Source organism: the organism of the source record quoted next, unplaced genomic scaffold (genome assembly GCF_019419815.1).
Source record: "Pyrus x bretschneideri cultivar Hongxiangsu unplaced genomic scaffold, Pyrus_bretschneideri_v1 Contig14, whole genome shotgun sequence".
Lineage (NCBI taxonomy): Eukaryota > Viridiplantae > Streptophyta > Magnoliopsida > Rosales > Rosaceae > Pyrus > Pyrus x bretschneideri.
The window spans coordinates 442944-461661 of record NW_025999435.1 but is presented as its reverse complement, the minus strand read 5'-3'; the positions used below and the strand labels follow the sequence as shown (position 1 = coordinate 461661).

General features: G+C 37.0%; 2 protein-coding genes and 1 pseudogene across 4 annotated transcripts; 1 reads left to right on the top strand and 2 right to left on the bottom strand.

The window, feature by feature from the left end:
* Positions 1–863: 863 nt before the first annotated feature.
* Positions 864–4772, bottom strand: LOC103963511 (E3 ubiquitin-protein ligase PRT1-like). 2 transcript variants are annotated; one of them, XM_009376331.3, is made up of 7 exons: positions 4583–4772; positions 3917–3945; positions 3660–3839; positions 3151–3522; positions 2900–3067; positions 2184–2293; positions 864–1456 (listed from the first exon to the last, which is right to left on the bottom strand). In XM_009376331.3, the coding sequence occupies exons 1-7, from the start codon at positions 4681–4683 to the stop codon at positions 1094–1096; spliced, it is 1323 nt and encodes a 440-aa protein (XP_009374606.2). In that variant the 5' UTR covers positions 4684–4772; the 3' UTR covers positions 864–1093. The 2 variants fall into 2 exon arrangements, with proteins under 2 accessions (XP_009374606.2, XP_048435508.1); XM_048579551.1 differs by lacking the exon at positions 3917–3945 and having other exon boundaries at positions 4583–4729.
* A 2741-nt stretch (positions 4773–7513) lies between these two features.
* LOC103963512 lies at positions 7514–8850 on the top strand (annotated as a pseudogene).
* A 141-nt stretch (positions 8851–8991) lies between these two features.
* LOC103963513 (transcriptional corepressor LEUNIG_HOMOLOG) lies at positions 8992–17155 on the bottom strand. Of its 2 annotated transcripts, none has more exons than XM_018651465.2 (18): positions 16938–17155; positions 16693–16756; positions 16512–16609; positions 16261–16370; positions 15875–16155; positions 15712–15787; positions 15515–15623; positions 14801–14850; positions 14449–14703; positions 13467–13538; positions 13011–13244; positions 12297–12435; positions 11793–11902; positions 10591–10740; positions 10301–10456; positions 10094–10210; positions 9767–9964; positions 8992–9409 (listed from the first exon to the last, which is right to left on the bottom strand). In XM_018651465.2, the coding sequence occupies exons 2-18, from the start codon at positions 16731–16733 to the stop codon at positions 9266–9268; spliced, it is 2340 nt and encodes a 779-aa protein (XP_018506981.2). In that variant the 5' UTR covers positions 16734–16756; positions 16938–17155; the 3' UTR covers positions 8992–9265. The 2 variants fall into 2 exon arrangements, with proteins under 2 accessions (XP_018506981.2, XP_009374609.2); XM_009376334.3 differs by having other exon boundaries at positions 16702–16756.
* Between the last annotated feature and the right edge of the window lie 1563 nt (positions 17156–18718).

Genomic DNA, 18718 nt, shown 5'->3' with positions numbered 1-18718 from the left:
TAAGAGGAAAATTTGAGAAATGCTATCAAAAGTAGGACTTTTCATCAACTTTCCGTCACTTCATGTTTTTAATACAATTCTCGTTTTAACGTTATAAACATTGGGCAAAAAACATGAAATAACAAAAAATTCATGAAGAATCTCAATTTAAAAGTTGCCATAGCATTTCAATTTATGCCAAGTTCATCGAGGGTTTAAGAAAAGATTGCATAACTCACTCGAGAAACAAAAGATAAGATATCACCACTTTATAATTTATTGTTTTTAATCCACACAAAATGAAACATCCTCGAGCTCTACATCTTACTTCAGCATATCTTGTGTCATAACTCATAAGTTGTACCTTAAGATCATGGACTAACTTAGAAACCTAAGGAAAGAGTGCATTTGGTAACCATTTTTGTTATACTTTCTACTTTTCACTTTTTTAGTCAGGCAGAGGAGAAAATTTAGGAGAGATGGGAGGGTGCAGGAAGAATGGTGGGAGGGATGTAGAGCAAATGTATATGAAACAGTACACCAAATGAAAACAAAAAACGATTTGAAGCTATTTTCACTTTCACAATTTTTGTTTCACACATATCGATTTCTCCATCGACGCTCCACACACCATTTCTCAATCTTTCTTGTCCCCGATACATTTTCCCTCTATCTGAAACTAGTTTCCAACACAAACAGCTAAACCAAAGACCCTACTACCCACTACCTAGCAGCAGGGAGGGATGAGTTACTAATATTTCAAAATCAGGGTGACTTACCACAAGAAAGCACATGAACAACCACGGTGGCCAAAATAAAAAGCAATGAAAACCAATTCCAGTGGCAAAGCATAGCCTTCAAGAAGATGGGAGTGGATCAATGCATTGTTACGAAAAGCAGATAGAATTATTTCTATCAAATTTTAATCAGAGTGTTTCTGTGCTGAATTTAGCGGTAAATATATATTATTAACATGCGGAAACAATTTCAAAGCAGGGAATTCTCATTCAACAAATCAAACCATAAAAACCTTGACATGTGATTTGCTGTTTTCGGGTAAATGTATTTGACAGGAATTTGAATGTGCGTAGATTGTAGGCTGGTTGGTACCTTCTCATTCTTGCATTGAGTCTGATAAAGCACTGCCATCCAAATCATCATGTGGATCTACTGAGCTATCAGCTGAGAATACAAAAGCAGGAGAAACATTTTGCACATCGCTAGGACCATTTTCTGGATCTTCTGGAATGGGAGCAGCAGTGACGTTTCCTAGGTCTTCCTGAAACACTGCACCATCGTTATCAATCCGATAAAGCACACCTGGCGGTATAAGCTCAAGCTTGTGTTCTGGTTTATGTTGCTGATTAAATCGGCCGGTGATATTAAAAGGTGCATTGTAGCATGCTCCACATAGGTCAAAACCTATTTTCTCCACGCAGTCTTTGCATCTATACCTCTCCCCAATAATTGGAGATATCTGCAAAGAAGAGCATAGTGCTGTACTAGTCAAAAGACAAGGAATAACAAAGCACTTCTTACAATGATTTGCAGGGGCACTTCCCGTTAATTTATTATCAAATTATTCTTTTCCGAACACTTTATCAACACATGGTTCCACCTGCGTCCCATACTCTGATACTCATTTGAATGTCTAAAAGAATTCACCCCGTATGCTTACAGAAGGAGTGCAGATGTGGTAAGTAGAAGTCTGGGACACAGGTGAAACTAGTCAAGTGAATCTAATAAATGCAATCAAAATAATAAAGTTGGATCCATAGTAAATTATTAATTTGATTATCAAAAAATCATTCCAAAATTTCCGCTGGTTAGCCGGCTTCTCAAAAATGTCCCTGTTGTAACTTATATCCATAGGGTAACCACTCTTATTCCAGAAATATCAAATACATAGTTCGATATTGATGAAAAATTGGTAGAGAGAAACTTTATGGGATTTTGCAGTGCAGGGACAAGTGGCGTGTTTCATAAAAATGAACTACAGCACATGATATCCCCCGAACACGTGATATCCCCCACACCCATCTCCCACAGTATTGGGTAATTGCTAGAAAAATCTCTTGGGGCCTACAAATCTAGGTTTGATCCATTGACTTTTTAGAGCAAGTTAACAACCAATGAACCAAGCCCCTGGCCGTTATTCTTAAATTTAAAGTTGATACGAATTATATTAGGACAAAGGACATTACCCCACAGCAATCACAACCAACTCCGTAATGAACTTTCTGCACAGCCCAGCAAGATACGTAATCATCAGAAAGTGTCGACGATGACTGACCAGCACGTTGATGATCATGAACTGGATGTGAAATCAAGTTAATCTCATATAAGCGCCAGAAACAAGATGAAAATAAGATATGCAGGAAAAGGAAATAAGAAGAAAAGGAAGGAGTACTGGAAAAATCAGTAGTAGTAAATCTACTAATTGGTAAGCATTCCTTTAGGGCATTCATCAAATGTGGAACGTCTAGTGTCTACTGTACTTGAAAATATCAGTAGTGCATCTGTAACACAGTTGAAGTGCAACATAAAATATTGAATCCAAACCCTGAATCTAAACGAGTTTCCAAATTGATGTTTCTCTCTATTTCATATCATTTAGAGATAAAAAGTAAGATTTCTGATATAAAGAAGAATCTAAAAACTTAAGTGATATTTTAGCATCAGAAATTTGGTTTTAGAAGAAAATGAAAAATAAGAATGATCTTCGATCTGAACTCCCAATGTTAAAGAAGATATTTGATAATTTACTTAAGCTTCCAATTATATAGCTCAGAACAGTCCGGTTTTGTTACGATACCAATTTCCTGAGACAATGCTCCAATTCTAGATAACGATACTGATATTGGAAAATATAGAACAGATTAAAGGACCAACATCATAAAAGTTCTTAAGACTATCATACGTTTTAGTGATGTTACTTGTCGTTGCAAATAAACTTCAGGATATTGCTCCTCCAAGAAATGCTCTAAAATTTTGCAAACACTAGGGAATCCCTTTGGATGCATGCTTTGACAAATCTGACACCTAGAAATTCCATCAGCTGGAATGTTGATACAGGACTCACAAAATACTGCACAAAAGAAAGTCTAAATTAGTGTATATTGACATCATCATAATTCTGACTTCAACAGTACAGTTAAATGATATGGTTACCATGACCACAATTGAGAACAACAGGTTGAAAGAGCAGGTTCTCGCATGCAGCACACAGCAGATCAGAAACAGAAACCTTCTGGTGAGTTCCATTTCCAATATCAATATCACGCGTACAGTCCTCTTTGATGGCTGCATTTCCAGTAGCTTCAACGTTCTTTGGAGATGTTGCAGGGCTTGTAATATTAACTTCATAATCTAACATAGTTCCAGAAGTATTTACAAGTGAGGAAGATTGTACTACCCCAAAAGAACAACTTTCCAAGTTCTTTGAGTGAACATTGCCCCGAGTATTTGACTCCTCAAAACGATGTGACCCAGATAGTGGATTATCAAATTGAGGTGAGAAATAACCAACTTCCTTTTCTTCTTCTGAAACAACCAAGGAAGAAAAGACAGTAAATTATTTAACAAGGAAACATTATATCAAAGTGAGTCTATAAGTAGAAATAGCCAAGTAGTAAGCATAGTAAATCATACAAAGTGCTAAGAGATTCAGCTAAGCAAACCTTCCACTTGTTTTCTCCTTCTCTCATATGCTTCAGGATACAACTTCTGGAGCAAGAAATGCATCAACTGACAGATACTTGGAAAATGATTAAATGGGTGCCAACAAACGGGACAATAAGACTCATGAAAAGCACTCATGGTGTTAAAGACACACCAGAAACACGAAATGTGGCCACAACCTGCAAACATCATCAAGTCATAAAAGAGGGAAGCAAACATATACTTTAAAATGTTGTTTAACGGCGCAATTTATCACCTAATACAACTGGCTTGTAAAGAAGATCCCTGCAAAGTAAAGGAAATCTCCTTTAGGGATGTATCACGAAAAAACCGAAGAATAAAAAGTTAAATTCAACTGTAAACAGGATCATGCAAAACAACAGCAGCACAATCATATTGAGCCATAGCTATTACTCTTTCAATTTTGAAGGGCCCTTTCGAGATAAAATTATTAGTTTCTTCTCATTGTTCAGCAAGTTTTTCAACTCTTTTTGAAGAGTTGTACGAAATCGAAAAGGATCCCCGCCGGATCCTTTTTCTGGGGATCCCGAAACTCCCATGATCGTGAAGTGTATCGTTTTCGTTAAGTACTATTTATATTTAATTTTAAATTTTAAATGATTTCTGACCTGAACGTTTACAATTACAGGATCCTCAGGAAAAGGACCTTTTCCGTACGAAAAACACCAAAATACATGCTTGAAGCTGGCCATAATTCTTCATACACGGAATATTCATAAAGTGCTAAATCATCAAACAAAAATTACCAGCAACTAATTATAAAATTTAAAGAAAATAAATAAATGAAATTTCAAGCGATCTAAATGTAAATTAAACACCTATTTCAGTGAAATAAACAAATAAATTATGAAATTGCAGTAATTCAAGAAAAATAGATTAAAAAAAAGAAAAAGGCACTGACAGGCAAATGCAGCATTCAAACTCCTTTCGAAATTCCTCGTCTTGGAGCTCCCCCCGTGGTTCTTGTTGCTGTTGTTTGATTAGGGTTTTATCGTCTTCCATTTCGAATAAAATCTCAGAGTCACAGAGAGAGAGAGAGAGAGAGAGAAACAGAGAGAGAGCAAGAGAGAGCCGAACAATGTATTGACAGAAATGTCAATGGCGGTTAAGCGGGGTGCCTCGTCACATCATATTGCATTTAAGACCTTCAAGTTCTTGTGATTTACAAGATTGGGTCATAAAGTTTTGATTTTCTATCTTATGTTGCACTGAGGTTTTAAAATTTATACATTCCGTCTGAGGCCATCTCAAATAGCCGTCCTCAATTTGGCTCTTTTTTCTTTTTTTTTTTTTTTTTTTTTTTTGTAAATATAGCACACTAAAAATATAATTTTAAAGAAATAGTGCAGGGCTATAATCTTAACAAAGATGAATTTTATTTGAACTCATATAATTTCATTCTATCATTTGTTAAAAAAAAAAAATTACTTTATACACGCATATTATTTTTATAAACTATCAATATATCTCTAAACTCAAATTTATTAACTTTTTTTAAAATTTTATTATTATTAAGGGGAGGGGGAATGATTCAAAACTATTACAATAATTTAAGAGAGGGGGAGTTTCGAACCCGGGACACATAGGTGGAAACCCAACACTTTATTCACTAAGATATTGATTGACATGCTCAAAATTATTACCTAAACTACACTTAGAACCTAATTCAATATTAAAATTTATCTTTACACCCATTTAAAAAAAATAAAAATCCAAAAATCAGAGTATCCATTCTTTCCTTCCGACAGGTCTGATGTCATTCCCTTCAATTGTGACATCCCATATCGCCTAGGGGAGTGATCCTTAAATGTATATTCCCATCTCTACCTAGCACAAGGCCTTTTGGGAGCTCACTGGCTTCAGGTTCCATAGGAACTCCGAAGTTAAGCGAGTAGCGCGCGAGAGCACTCCCAGGATGGGTGACCCATCAGGAAGTTCTCGTGTGAGTTCCCAGAAACAAAACCGTGAGGGCGTGGTCGGGGCCCAAAGCGGACAATATCGTGCTACGGTGGTGGATCGGGCCCGGGTTGTGGTGGGGGCCCGGGCCGGGATGTGACATCAATTCTTCATCTTTAATAGAAATATAAATAGTCATTTAGTACTACGGTCTAGTGGTATTCCTCTTCACTTGTAAGTGAAAAGTATTAGGTTCGATTCTTGTCAAATGTGAATTTGAACCACATCCTACCCCTCTTCTTTAGTCTAAATAATATTGTTGTTCAAAAAATAAAAATAGAAATAGAAATTGAAATCGAAATCGCATTTAAAATAATAAGGTAGTTTAAAAAGACCGTTTCATTCAAGGGACGAAAAATAATAAACATTTGAGCCAAAGTATTTTAGAATATCAGAAACCCTATATGCAAATTAGCAAAGGAAAGGCAAAACTAAATCGAATCCATAGAAGTTCTCGTCTTGATCAATCCCTTTCTCTTTGCCACCATACTATCAAACTTCTAACTTCGACAATACCAAACTTCTAACTTCGACAAGCTTATACTTGCATCAAAAAAGTTGACACTACTCAATTAATTAGAAGAAAAATGCTACTGATACACTTATTTTTACCTCCCGCACATTTTTGTTAATTTTTTACCATTAGTTTTCTTTAATTCATTCGATCTCAGTAAAAAATTGAGAGGAGTGTGAGAGAAGTAAAAATAGGTGTGTGGATAACACTATCCAATTACTTAAAAACCCAAAATTTATCGGTTCACATTACAATCAAAGGTTTTAGAATTTATTATTGAGTGTGGGTTTACCGATAAATTTTAGTTAGTTTTATTATTAATTTTATCTTGTACTTTATGTAATTATTTAACAGAATAAAAATAAAAATAAAAAAGATAATTCACAATTAAAATTTAAGTTGTGTGTGGAGTAAAGTTGTAGGATCACTTTTCAAACCTTAGTAGCTAGGCGACATCCAAGGCATTTTATTGCTTTCAAGTTGAAGACACCCCATGTCATGTCATTAATGACCTTATATTGCATCGTAAGAGAGATTTTTCAGTATGACCGAAACACAAACATATACGTTATATGCCATTATACAAGTAGAGAACTACTCGAAAAAAAAAAAAAATTCCCTCCACTTATATAAGACCATATGGTGTACATCGTGTTCGAGGCACATTGAATAATCTCTACAAACTAGGCGCTGGGAATCGGCAACATCGCAAGCTGCGTTTTGTGACATTTGATCAAGCACTTCTGCTTTTGGAATGAAGTAATCATGCACTCAAGCATCCGATGTGCTTATGTATCGGTAAGCTCGATCCGCAGAGTAATGCCTTCGACGACATTTGATCAAGCGCTTCTGCGTTTTGTTTTGTTTTTTTTTCCTTTTTTTTTCACTTTTTTCCTTCGACGTTGAGATTGATTGGTGAGGAAGGTGAACGATAAAGTAGACGAATGATATATTCTAGGTTTTTTTGTTGGTTACGATAAAAATTAGGGATTTACGGTTTTTCACATTTCGTTTGAACTCTGGGTGAATTCAGATGAGATGTGGTTATATGGTTCAGTGCAAGAATAAACGTTCTTAACCATTTGAAGTATAATTTCATTCGTAAGACTATCTTCAAAGGACATATCAAATACGTGAACTAAGATTAAAAGATATCAATTGTACTCTAAGGGAGATGAGCCAGCTAGGATTAAAAGACATCAAATTGTTCTCCAAGGAAGATTTTACATATGACGTGACAGCTGAATCATTTTACTTCTTGCTTTCTAACTTTCTATTTTTACTTAACAAAAATAGAGTCGAATGCCTTTAATTTAATTTTTTAATGCATGTGTCTCATTAACGGCTAATAGGATGAAAATTAAAATCAATTATAATTATTTTGTAATAGTTAATATAATTGTGCGATGGCATTTGCACCACGCCAGTAGCTAACATGGTGACGATGCTATCTCTCTACAGCTTCAACACCCGCCTCAGATTGGGCGGCTCAATATTTTCTTGTACATTTGCTTCCACAGCCCAAAGATTTGTCTTCGGAGATCGAAAACCCTCCTGCACTTCTCTTCAAAATCTGGTAATCCGCAGATCCATCACCTCAGAAATTTCAGCAGCAAACAAACACGATTTCACAGCCACCTACCTCATAAATTCATGTGGATTGTCCCCAGAAGATGCAATTTCATTGTCCAGCAAGGTGGAATTGCAATCCCCGCATGGAGCAGACTCTGTCCTGGCCCTTCTTAGCAGCCATGGCCTCTCTGCAACCCAGATTTCGAAGCTCGTCAGGTCACGCCCTGCTCTTCTTTTGGCCGATCCCGAGAATACCCTTTTGCCCAAGCTCGAGTTCTTCAGCTCTCTCGGAGTTTCGAGGGAAGATCTTGGGAGAATTCTGTCTTTTAATCCTCACCTTCTGTCGAGAAGCTTGGAGAATCAGATCATACCATCGTATACTTTTCTCAGGAGTTTGATTTCCCGGGAAAATGTGATCGCGGTTTTGAAGCGCCAGTCGTGGATTTTCCTGGAAAACCACTCCAAGAAAGTGGTGCCGAATATCGGGCTTTTGCGGAATTGGGGATGCCGCAGTCCTGCATTGCTCTGCTGCTGGCTCACAACACTCAAGTCTTGATGTACAAGCATGAACAGTTTGGTGCACTTGTGGGTGAGGTCAAGGAAATGGGATTTGATCCAAAGAAATCGACTTTTGTCACGGCAATGAGAGCATTGTGCGGGAAGAGTAGCAGGTCCATATGGAATCGAAATCGCGAAATTTACAAGCGGAGTTGGGGTTGGTCCGAGGACGATGTGGTCTCTGCCTTCAGGAAGAACCCGCAGTGTCTGATTTTGTCGGAGAAGAAGATAATGCAGGTTATGGATTTCTTGGTGAACAAGATGGGATGGTCTTCGAGATTGATCGCGACATGCCCTGTGGCGTTGTGTTTCAGTTTGGAGAAGAGAATTATTCCTAGGTGTTCGGTTGTGAAAGTTTTGTTGATGAAAGGGTTGGTAGATGAAGATTTGAGTTTGGCTTATGTGTTGTTGCCTGCAGAAAATAAGTTCTTGGAGAGGTTTGTGACCAGATATATCGACCAAGTACCTCAATTGTCAAGTGTGTATGATGGGAAACTGGATATCAAGGATGTAAGACTATGTCATTGATTCTACATTTTACATGCGAGCGATAATCTATTTTAAGCTAATCTGAGCGATAATCTTACTTTAAGCTAATCTGAACTGCGGGACGGGGTTCGAACTTGGGTAACAATACATGAGTTTTTCAATTACTAACTTGTGCCAATAATTCCAACTAAAATAGCATCATGACTCACAGCATCACCAACTAAACCAATCAAAGCAAAGCTTTCGAAGTTGAATTTGAGGTAATATTTATAACTTTGTCTCTTTTGACAAAGTTAAAACTTTAACAAGCACCTTAGTAATAGTACATGTATAAAAATAGGTTTTAAAATGGAGAGAAATAATTTTAAAAAATGTTAAATGTAATTAAACACATGATGGATCCTGTGACTTAAGTTTGATTCCAACTTCTTCTTAAGTTGATATGAAGGGGCAGCAGACCTGAAACTAGGGATTTGCAGCAAAAAATGGCCAATGTTACTTCCAGATTTTAACGGCCTTGTCGTGACTGGCAGAGGCGACCATTCCTGTAACCGGTGACTGTGCCAAAGCTGATATTACACACTCATGTGCCTGAATTGTCATACACTTGTTCTCAGACATGTTCCAGAGCTCCAATGACTGCAAGCATTTAAGTTTCAAAAATAAAACAGCATTAGCATTCTACAACATTAAAGAAAAATAATTAATTTACAGGAACAGATGGATGTTCCCACAAAATTTACGTTTTGAAAGAGGATACGAGAGTTCCAGAGTCTTTTAAATAGAATTCAGGCGATAAATCACAACGAAATTGTATTAATTATGCGATGGTTTGATGCAATATAACTCTGGCCAAACCTACCCAAGCTAACTGGTCATTTTAGTTTGTTTTGACAGCCAGTTCTGAGAAGATCTATCTTCCAAAATATTTAAACTTACCAAACTAACGCGCAATCCAAATTTCATTTCACATCATCAAAACAAAGCAAAGTTCACCTGGTATCCTCCAATAACCAAGAGAGTCGAGTAGCTTGGATGGAATACAATAGAATGGAACATGTTTCCACTATAACTGAGTTCATGAATGCACTCTCCAGAGGATAATGACCACACTCTGACAGACTCTTGACTGGCAGATGCTAAAATCTCTCCATTTGTATCCCAGCAAAGAGAGTGTACCTCCGAGGAGTGGCCCTGCGATTCAAATATTTTTTTCTCCGATGAGTAACATATCAAAATACCGTACTTTTGAGGTGATTGGTTTTACAAAGCTGACGAAATGATGCTTTCAAGCTTTGGTGAATTAAAAACAGCCAATGATACCTGCAATGAATGTGTCTGCCTGTCGGTCTCAGCATCAAATATAGATACAACATTCCCGGATGCTGCAGCCAGCAACTGTCCAATTCTCGGTTGGAATCTCACCTGTGCTGAACCTCCCTGCATAATTGAATGATTGCTATTGAGTAGAAAATAAACAAATGTTAATCATGAGCTTCACAAAATTAAAGAGAGCCCCACAATACTAGCCTTAGAAACGCGAGTGCAAGAATACTCATTAATATTCCAAAAGCGAATCTCATTGTTGGCATCACAAGAGCAGAAAAGGTCATTCTTCTTAGGGTGGAAATCAAGTGACAATACATGTGAGGTATGCCCAGCATATGTCTGTAAACAATAGTTTGGCTGCAACAGTGAACCCAATATTCAGAAACCGAAGAAAAACAAATAAAACCAGGAAAGGGAGCCAAAAAATTATTTTGGAAAATGCATTTGACAACAGTGGAAAGAAAAAGGCAATGCAAGAGCAAAGAATTTACTTCAGCAGCATCCCAAAGTCGCACAGTTGTGTCAAATGAAGAAGTTGCCAACTGAGATGAATTTGGTCTAAATCGAACATCTGTAATTATCAGGCCATGCTCCTCCGGTGTGATTTCAGTTTGCAGAGTTTCCATATTCCAAACAACAACCTAATGACATGGAAAAAGAAGATAAGCATTCACAGCATTATTTACTTAATAATATGAAATTTGGATTACGGGACTCATTTAGTTGTTTCAATCAATTGAAGTCGCTACTAATATATTGAATTCCAATATAACAGTTTAAGACCTCATCTTCAAAATTACATCAATCTAAAACCAATTCTGTGACAATTATCAGATAAAGAAGTTCCTAAAACAATTTTGACATTGCTAACAGCAGGACCTGTAGGTAGGTTCTACCATACCACCCCAACACCACCTGAGCAGGACCTCATGGGAACTTGAAAAGTCAATTGTATTACACCATTTTTTAAACCGATCACTGACTATTTTGGTAAGATTTGGAAGGATTTTGTGTTACCATTTATCAGAATTTTCCCCATAAGCCACTATCACAAAAATCTTACAAGTAAACAAAAGAAAATGCCTTGTCTCCATTCGGAAATACTGTGTGGAAGTGGAAAAAGGTCATTTTGGAGAACATTATAAAATCCCTTAATCATTCAGAGCCAGTGGCAGTGCACATATACCAACGCCAATCAAACATTATGGTTAAGACATCTTCAGGGTTCAGGCGATTCTAGTATCAGTACTTCCACATAAAACGGTCTCTTGCCATAAATAAATAAAATAAAAAAAGGGCACTGCAGGCATGGATAAAATTAGGGTTAACCTCAATTGTTATCCCAAATATGGAGTGTAACAATCAGTAAATATGCTTTGTTTTTGATAAATAATACAGGCCAGTAGAAACTAGTAACTGTATCATTTGTGGGATGCATTAGTGAATAAACACTTTTTAAAACATTATAATATATAAGGGTGGCATCAAAACTAACTAATTCACATATATAAAAGCTCTTTGCAATTATAAGTGCCTCAGATCATATCCTATTTGATAACTATATAAATGGAAGCATAACCAGCAAGAATACAAAAAAGACAAAAAAAAAAAAGACTCATTTTTAAAGCAGTATGTTTAGAGCATGTAAAGCAATTCTATTAAAGCATGTAATTCATTTACCAGAGATTTATACCTTCTTGTCATGGCCAGCACTGGCCAGCAATTTTCCATCTGAAGAGAAGTGGCAACAGACAACTTTGGTTTTACTTTTACGTATTGAACCAACTTCACTGAAGGAAAAACCTGAATATAAGAGCAAAGGGTCACTTCTGCAGTCATTTAGATCGATCAACTGTTTAACACTGGCCTGAATAGAGTAAATCTTGTTTGCAATGAATTTAGATTAGCAAGATTGTCCATGTAAGGGCATGATATTACATGTATTTTTGACTATGATATCAAGTATGATATAAAAAAGTCTTGGGTCTTGGCAGCAAGGGGACAAGGAGAATCTGCGGAGACAGAAGGGTATGATACTGGAAAAGCAGTGATGATGGCTTGGTTTTTAAGCTAATACCATTACTTGTTTGGATACTGCATCAGACTACTCATGTATCTTTGACTATGATATCAATGTAGACTTTTCCAAATTAAAAATTAAAAAAGGACACTGTTCAAAGTGCGAATCATCTTTTACCCTTTGAAGCTTCTGCAGAATGTGCAGGGTTCCGTTTCAATGTGCCAAATAAATCCCTTCCATCTCCATCATCATGTGACAAGAATGATTCCACATTATCTTCTAAAGAGCCAACATCCCCAAATTGTTCAATGTCTTCCTGCAATTCAAACATTAGCAGGCCTTTTAGAGTTACTTGGGAAAATCTGATTCACAGTGGTAATTCAGCATAAGTCAGCAGATATGCTAGAATGGACATAAGTGCATTATGGGTATAGATAGTTATACATGGAGAACAAAATGGATATGCGGGATTCTAGAGTCTGGACAACAAAGTTTGTAGTGAAACACAAGGTACAGCACACTTTTGGATATACAATTCAAGACCTCAGCTTATTACAAAAAATGTGTCTTTAAGGGCACTAATCCACGCAACACCTTCAACACCCACTGGAACATGGCGCAGTCATACACACAATCCTATAATAGGAACATCAAATTTGAAGAATCCATGTTCGATCCTGTACACATGATTTTCAAACAAGATACTATTGAAAAGGTATGAAATTACAGGGTAATTGATTGTTCCTATTAAATATTAACGGTAAAGACTATTGCTTTTTGGATTCTAAAAATTTTACTTGTGACTAACATCATGGGTTATGGAGACTTGTGCATCCAGATTACCTATCCTATTTGTAGATGACAAAGGTTAATTATGTAAACATTACATACCAACTGGTTTGTGGATGATGCAAGGCCACCTGTTCCAGCTGCACCGTACATCATCATACTTTTTGGAACACTGCTCGAATTTGGCAAATTAGCAGTCATAGCAACTCCGTCTCCAGGGGTATGGGTGGATGGAGTTGATGGTTGAGAATTGGGCGAAGGACCAATTGTATTTCCTGTACCGGTACTGTTAGCAGGCTGTCCTGAGGATGAAGGTCCTTTCCTTTTGCGGTTATTCTATTGCATGATAAACAGCCATTAGTCATTGCTTAAACACATATATGAGTACAGCACAGTGCGTGTATATTATCAACCACGCTACTAGTTCCCAAGGAGTTCAATAGAAAAGCTCAGATGGAATTAATAATCAAACACGTAACGCTATAAAATATTTAGGTATTGCAGTGAATGGTTAAAAAAAGGACTTGATATCATCATATCAACAAAAGGAAGCACAACCTGCTGTACTTGCTGAGACTGCAAAGGATCCTGTTGTTGAGATGAAGAGTGTTGCATCTGTGACATGTTCATCTGATTGAAACACAAGTTAAGGGAAATGTCACCACTGTGTCTACTTAAAAAGTATGAAAAAACACAGGTAGTTATCAAACTATAACTTGTGTTAAAAAAAAAAAGTATAAAACTGACCCAAGATGGCGAGTGCGAGTCAAAACCCACTACTTCCTTTATATAATAGTTAGGATCTTAAAATCCCCACGTATTTGACTGATAGTACTAACCATATAGAAACAGTCAATCTAACAGTGGGACAAGAAGAAAAATCAACTGTAGTTATATTACAAAGATGAAAACGCTCTTAAAACACAATCTCCTTGCTCCTCTAAGGCTAATAGAATTTTCATATCAACTTTCTTTTTAAGTGGAAACATAATCAAAAGAAGAAGAGGAACTCTCTACCCTCGTTAATTCTACCTTTTTTTTAAAAGGAAACCTTAACAGTACGAGGGGAAAAAACACATTTTGCTACCTCTAGAAATCAAACCTAGGACATGTATATGAGTCCTAGGGACCAATTATCATTCAGGTACAGTGCTGCCAGTTCACATTGGGGAACTGTCATTTTGAGTCAAAAAATGTGGTCACGAGCCATGTAATTAGAAAGATTTCACCTAAACTTTCTATTTGTTACTGCTAAGGATTGGCATTTATGGTCAAGAAAATGCTAACATGAGAAGACTAATGGCGTCAAGTCTTTAAAGCCCATAGGCAACGTGCGCATTTCACCCAAATATTCATTGTATCCTCTTCACCCTGTTTCAAATATTAGTGAAAGAAATTTCACATACATCTCTCTCTTGCATGCAGTATTTATTGTGGAACCAAATGTTTTGTGGACTGTTTTCTTTTCAATATTGATTGCAGATATGGCATTTATAATCAAGGAGAACTAATCTTGGTATGTTTGTGAAAGACCTCTTACCTTTGATGAATTTGACTGCATAGGAGAACTCATGGAGCCATTATTTGTCATTTGTTGGGTATCTTTTGTATTTAAATTTCCCCTAGAAAATCCCCTCATATCTCCATAAATTGATGAGCTAGCACCATTTCCTTGTCCCTGAGCCTGTGCCAAAAGCTGTTGTTGTTGCGGTGAGAGAACCTGAAACTGAGTTGCACCTTGCAGGAAAGGCTTTTGAACTTGTCCACCTAAACCGGGCCTCATTTGGTCAATTCCCTGTACAAATTGGCACATGCCTCAGTTAAAAATGTTGGACCAGTCATATTTAAAACGTGCATCACTGGGACACATGAAATGCAAGAATACAACTCACAGTTAAGGGCCACCCCTTCAATGGAAGACCACCAACTCCTGGGTTCAATCCTTCATTCCACAGAAAGCAAAGAATAAAATATTTTTTTTGTGACTGATTGGAAAATTCCATAAAAATAATTAAACATGGCATAAGAAAACTCAAAACCTATGACTTCTTAAACATTTTGCAAGCATGTTGCTTAGTAACCTAATTTGACATGAATAAAATCACGACGCCCACTCTCATGGAATAGTTGAACTCATTGAAATCCCACTGTTTTTTAGGTAATTATTTGAGCAACAAGGCATGCCAAAATAAGTTGCTAAGCCCAATATTCACTGCGAGTACATGGCACCAAACATCTGGCACTCTAGGTGCATTCACTTAAAATTTTACACAACAAGCAATTCAAACTTTTTATTTTTTACATTGGTGCAGTAGGCATGGTCAACAACTGTAAACACAGTGAGCATAACTTGATGTTTATCATCACTACATTTAGCTTTGACATAACAATATATGAAATAAATAAAAAATAATTGCATTTTCAGGTATAGGAGAGACATCTAAAATAGAAAGGTCCAAATATTAAAAAAATCTGAAATTATACTTCAAACGTAAAAAAAAAACAGTTAAGATGCCTGTAATCCTCTTTCATGTCTGGAAGACATTTTGAAGTTCTATATTTCTTCTTCAAGTTCTTACATCCTTTTAAGGATCAGGCAATCATACCTGCATTTCCTAATCCAGGTTTTGACTGAACCATTCCCTGCCCATAAATTGAAGAATCCATAGGCATAGATCTCTGAGCAGTGCCCATATTAACTTCCCTCTTTATGTCCTACAAACAAAGAAGAACCACAACTTTACTAAAATTAGAAAGAGAGAGAATGAGAAGAACAGTGCAACTGGGTCGTATATGTAGTTACTGTGGCCTGTTGACTTCGAGCCTGGATTTGTTGTAATGCTGCATTAACACTTCCAGGGTTTCCTTGAACCATCTGACTGTTTCAGCACGTTAGCAAGAAAAGTAAATCACCAAAACAACCAGATATCAGAAAACTGTTAAAATATGATCTTCCAGTTGCTCACCCAGGATGGTTCGTTGATTTTAGAAGGGCAACTCTGGCATCAAGGAGTGGTTGGGATGTCTCTGACTCAATTGGATTGGGGTGTTTCAAGCGGTCCTCGTACATTTTTGCTGCCAGTGCACTAGCAGTAGATTGCCCGAGCATCCCTTCAGAACTAATTGAATTTAGTGGACCACCAAGGGGAGGATGATTAGGATCTCTCCGTTGCATCTGAGCTTGGCGCATTAGGTGCAACTGCTGCATTTGCAGCTGTTGCTGCTCTTTTGCTTTACTTTGTTGTGCCTGAACATCGACAACATAGGAGGGCATAAAGAGGTCAGCCGATTCATAAGTAGGGCAACATTAATGTAGCAGCCACACCTACAACATCAAATTTTAAACAGTCACCTCTATATATGCTGCAGCAGCCTCAGAATGTTTATCGTTTGTCCTTGCAATAAAAATATCCCAAAAGACAGACCACCATTCAAAAAGAAAGCCCCCGGGAGCATCAATGGCTGCGCATTATATGTAATAACACATTACACACTGAACAAGGACCGAGCAATCTACTCCGAGCATTTCCAACTCAATAAGCACGAAAACTTGCTATCAAAGTACTTAACAGCTATTCTCTGCTATTGTTTAGTATCCATTACCTACTGGATCGGGTGCAACCTTCCCTTCGGTCATGAAAGACTTAGCAGTGACATGTAATTCTTTCTTCACTAAATAATCATATATGTATACATCAAGCCTATACAGCACATATATATAGCAAATTAGCCAAATTCAGCAAAACCCCATAAACAAAAGCACAATTAAAGCATAAACAATTACAGTATGTACATCTTATCTGCTTCCCAACTACTCTGCGCCATTGTTCGGGTCAAACTCAACCGAACTGCTCAAAACGAAGAAAACCCAATTCAAAACTTCAATCAAAATCCAAACTTTCCATAATCCATAGCATTAAAAGGAGAGGAAACAAAAAATTCAAATTTAATGTTTCAGAAAATGAAAATTAATTGGCGAGATTGTGGAATTGGAAGTGCAATTCGTAAGTTGCATTGATAGAAGCTAACCTAAGAAGAATGAAACCCTCGGATCAGAGGCTGTTAGAAGAGGACGACGACGATCGTCGTCGATCAAGCATGTATTGCTGGTGGAAGACTGGGAACTTTTTCAGAGACTCGTACGGACTTGGATAGCAGAAATTCAGGTAATTTATAACTGTTTACTTCTTGGGATTGGAGAAATGGAAGCAACAGGACAGACGTGGGGGGAGGATCGTAGATATACATACATGGGAGTTTTGGAGTTTTGAGTTTTACGCTGTAAAGTAAATCCAGGCACTTTGAACATAACCCAAACCTTTGACCCAAGAAAAAGACGTGTTTTACCGAAGATGAGCCTTATTAGCTTCCTTCCCCAACCCTCAGCCTTATAAAGCCCAAACCTCCCCTTTCTGTTTTGAGGTAGGACCGTAGGAGGACAATTGGCTAGAAACTCGGAAAAAAAAAAAAAAAAAGTTTCAATTAAAATTGTATTATAATACTTGATGTGCTGGATCATGTTTCTAATACATTGAAATATATCTCGCCAATACGAGTAGTCATGAGTATTCACTCAAAATTTTGATTGTTGATTTCTTCTTGTGATTATTTTAGAAGTGTTTTCAAACTGGCATATTACTCAAAATTGGGTTTGATTTCTTATGTAATGTTGCTTGTATATAAAAAAAATTCTCTCTGCAAAATATAGAAACTCAACTCAAGTTTGTAGGTTTGATGGATATCAAAGCGATGATCGAGAAAGAAGCATGCATGTCTTCAGTCTCTTGGCCATATGCACGACTTAGGACGAGTTTGGAGTTTATGATTGCTATGCTTTAAAAAAAAAAAAAAAAATTTGCTTATGCTATATTTTATGAATAATCAACTGTAAAATAAAGCCAATGAACGTTTGGTTAACTGAATTTTAAAAGTTCTATGAGTATGAAAAATAGCGAAAAAAACATTTAGTAAAATTAATGGAAAAATGATATAATTGTATACAATGACAAATTGACATAGTAGTAGGTGTGGGGGCGACGACAGCAGTGGTGGTAATGGTTGTGGTGGTGTTACTAATATTGGGATGTGTTTTTTGGGGTGGAAAGGTAACAATGGTGGTAGGGCGGTGGTAGTGGCAATGGTGGCGGCAATGATGGTGGTAGTGGCAGCTGTGGTTGTTGTGGTAGTGGTGGCGGTTGGGGTAATGGTGGTGGTGATGAAGGCATCGATGGTGGTAACAATGGTGGTAGTGGTGGGGGTGACGACAGTGAGTGTGGTGACAATGGTGGTAGTGATGACAGTGGTGAAGGTTGTGGTTATGGCGGTGGTGGTGGCAAAAATGGGTGGTGATGGTGTAAGGTTAGTATTTGTAGTGGTAGGTGGTAGCGTTTTGTAATACCCCGTATTTAAAAAAAATGGTTATATGTATATATGTATGTATGTGGGTAATTATTTTTACGTACAAGAACCTACTTTCGATATGTAAAGTAGTTTCAATGTAAAATCCTATTTGCTACAAAATTATTTCAACACTGGTTAGTATATATTATTTCATATTTAATTAGAGAGGCCTTTAGCTTGAATTGGAGAGCTAAGATTAAGTTGAGATTATATGAGTTTGGCTTGATTTTTCTTCAAAGGGTGAGGTGGAAGTTGGTAATTAATAGAAGATAATAATTAGGGTGTTGAGGTGGGAAGCCTTTGGCTTATACGTGTGGCTAGGTGTTGAGTTTGGTTTGATATTTTTACCAAGTAGGAGTGAGTTGGCAAGTTGAGTTAACGTAGAGAGATTACTCACCCGTAAACATTTG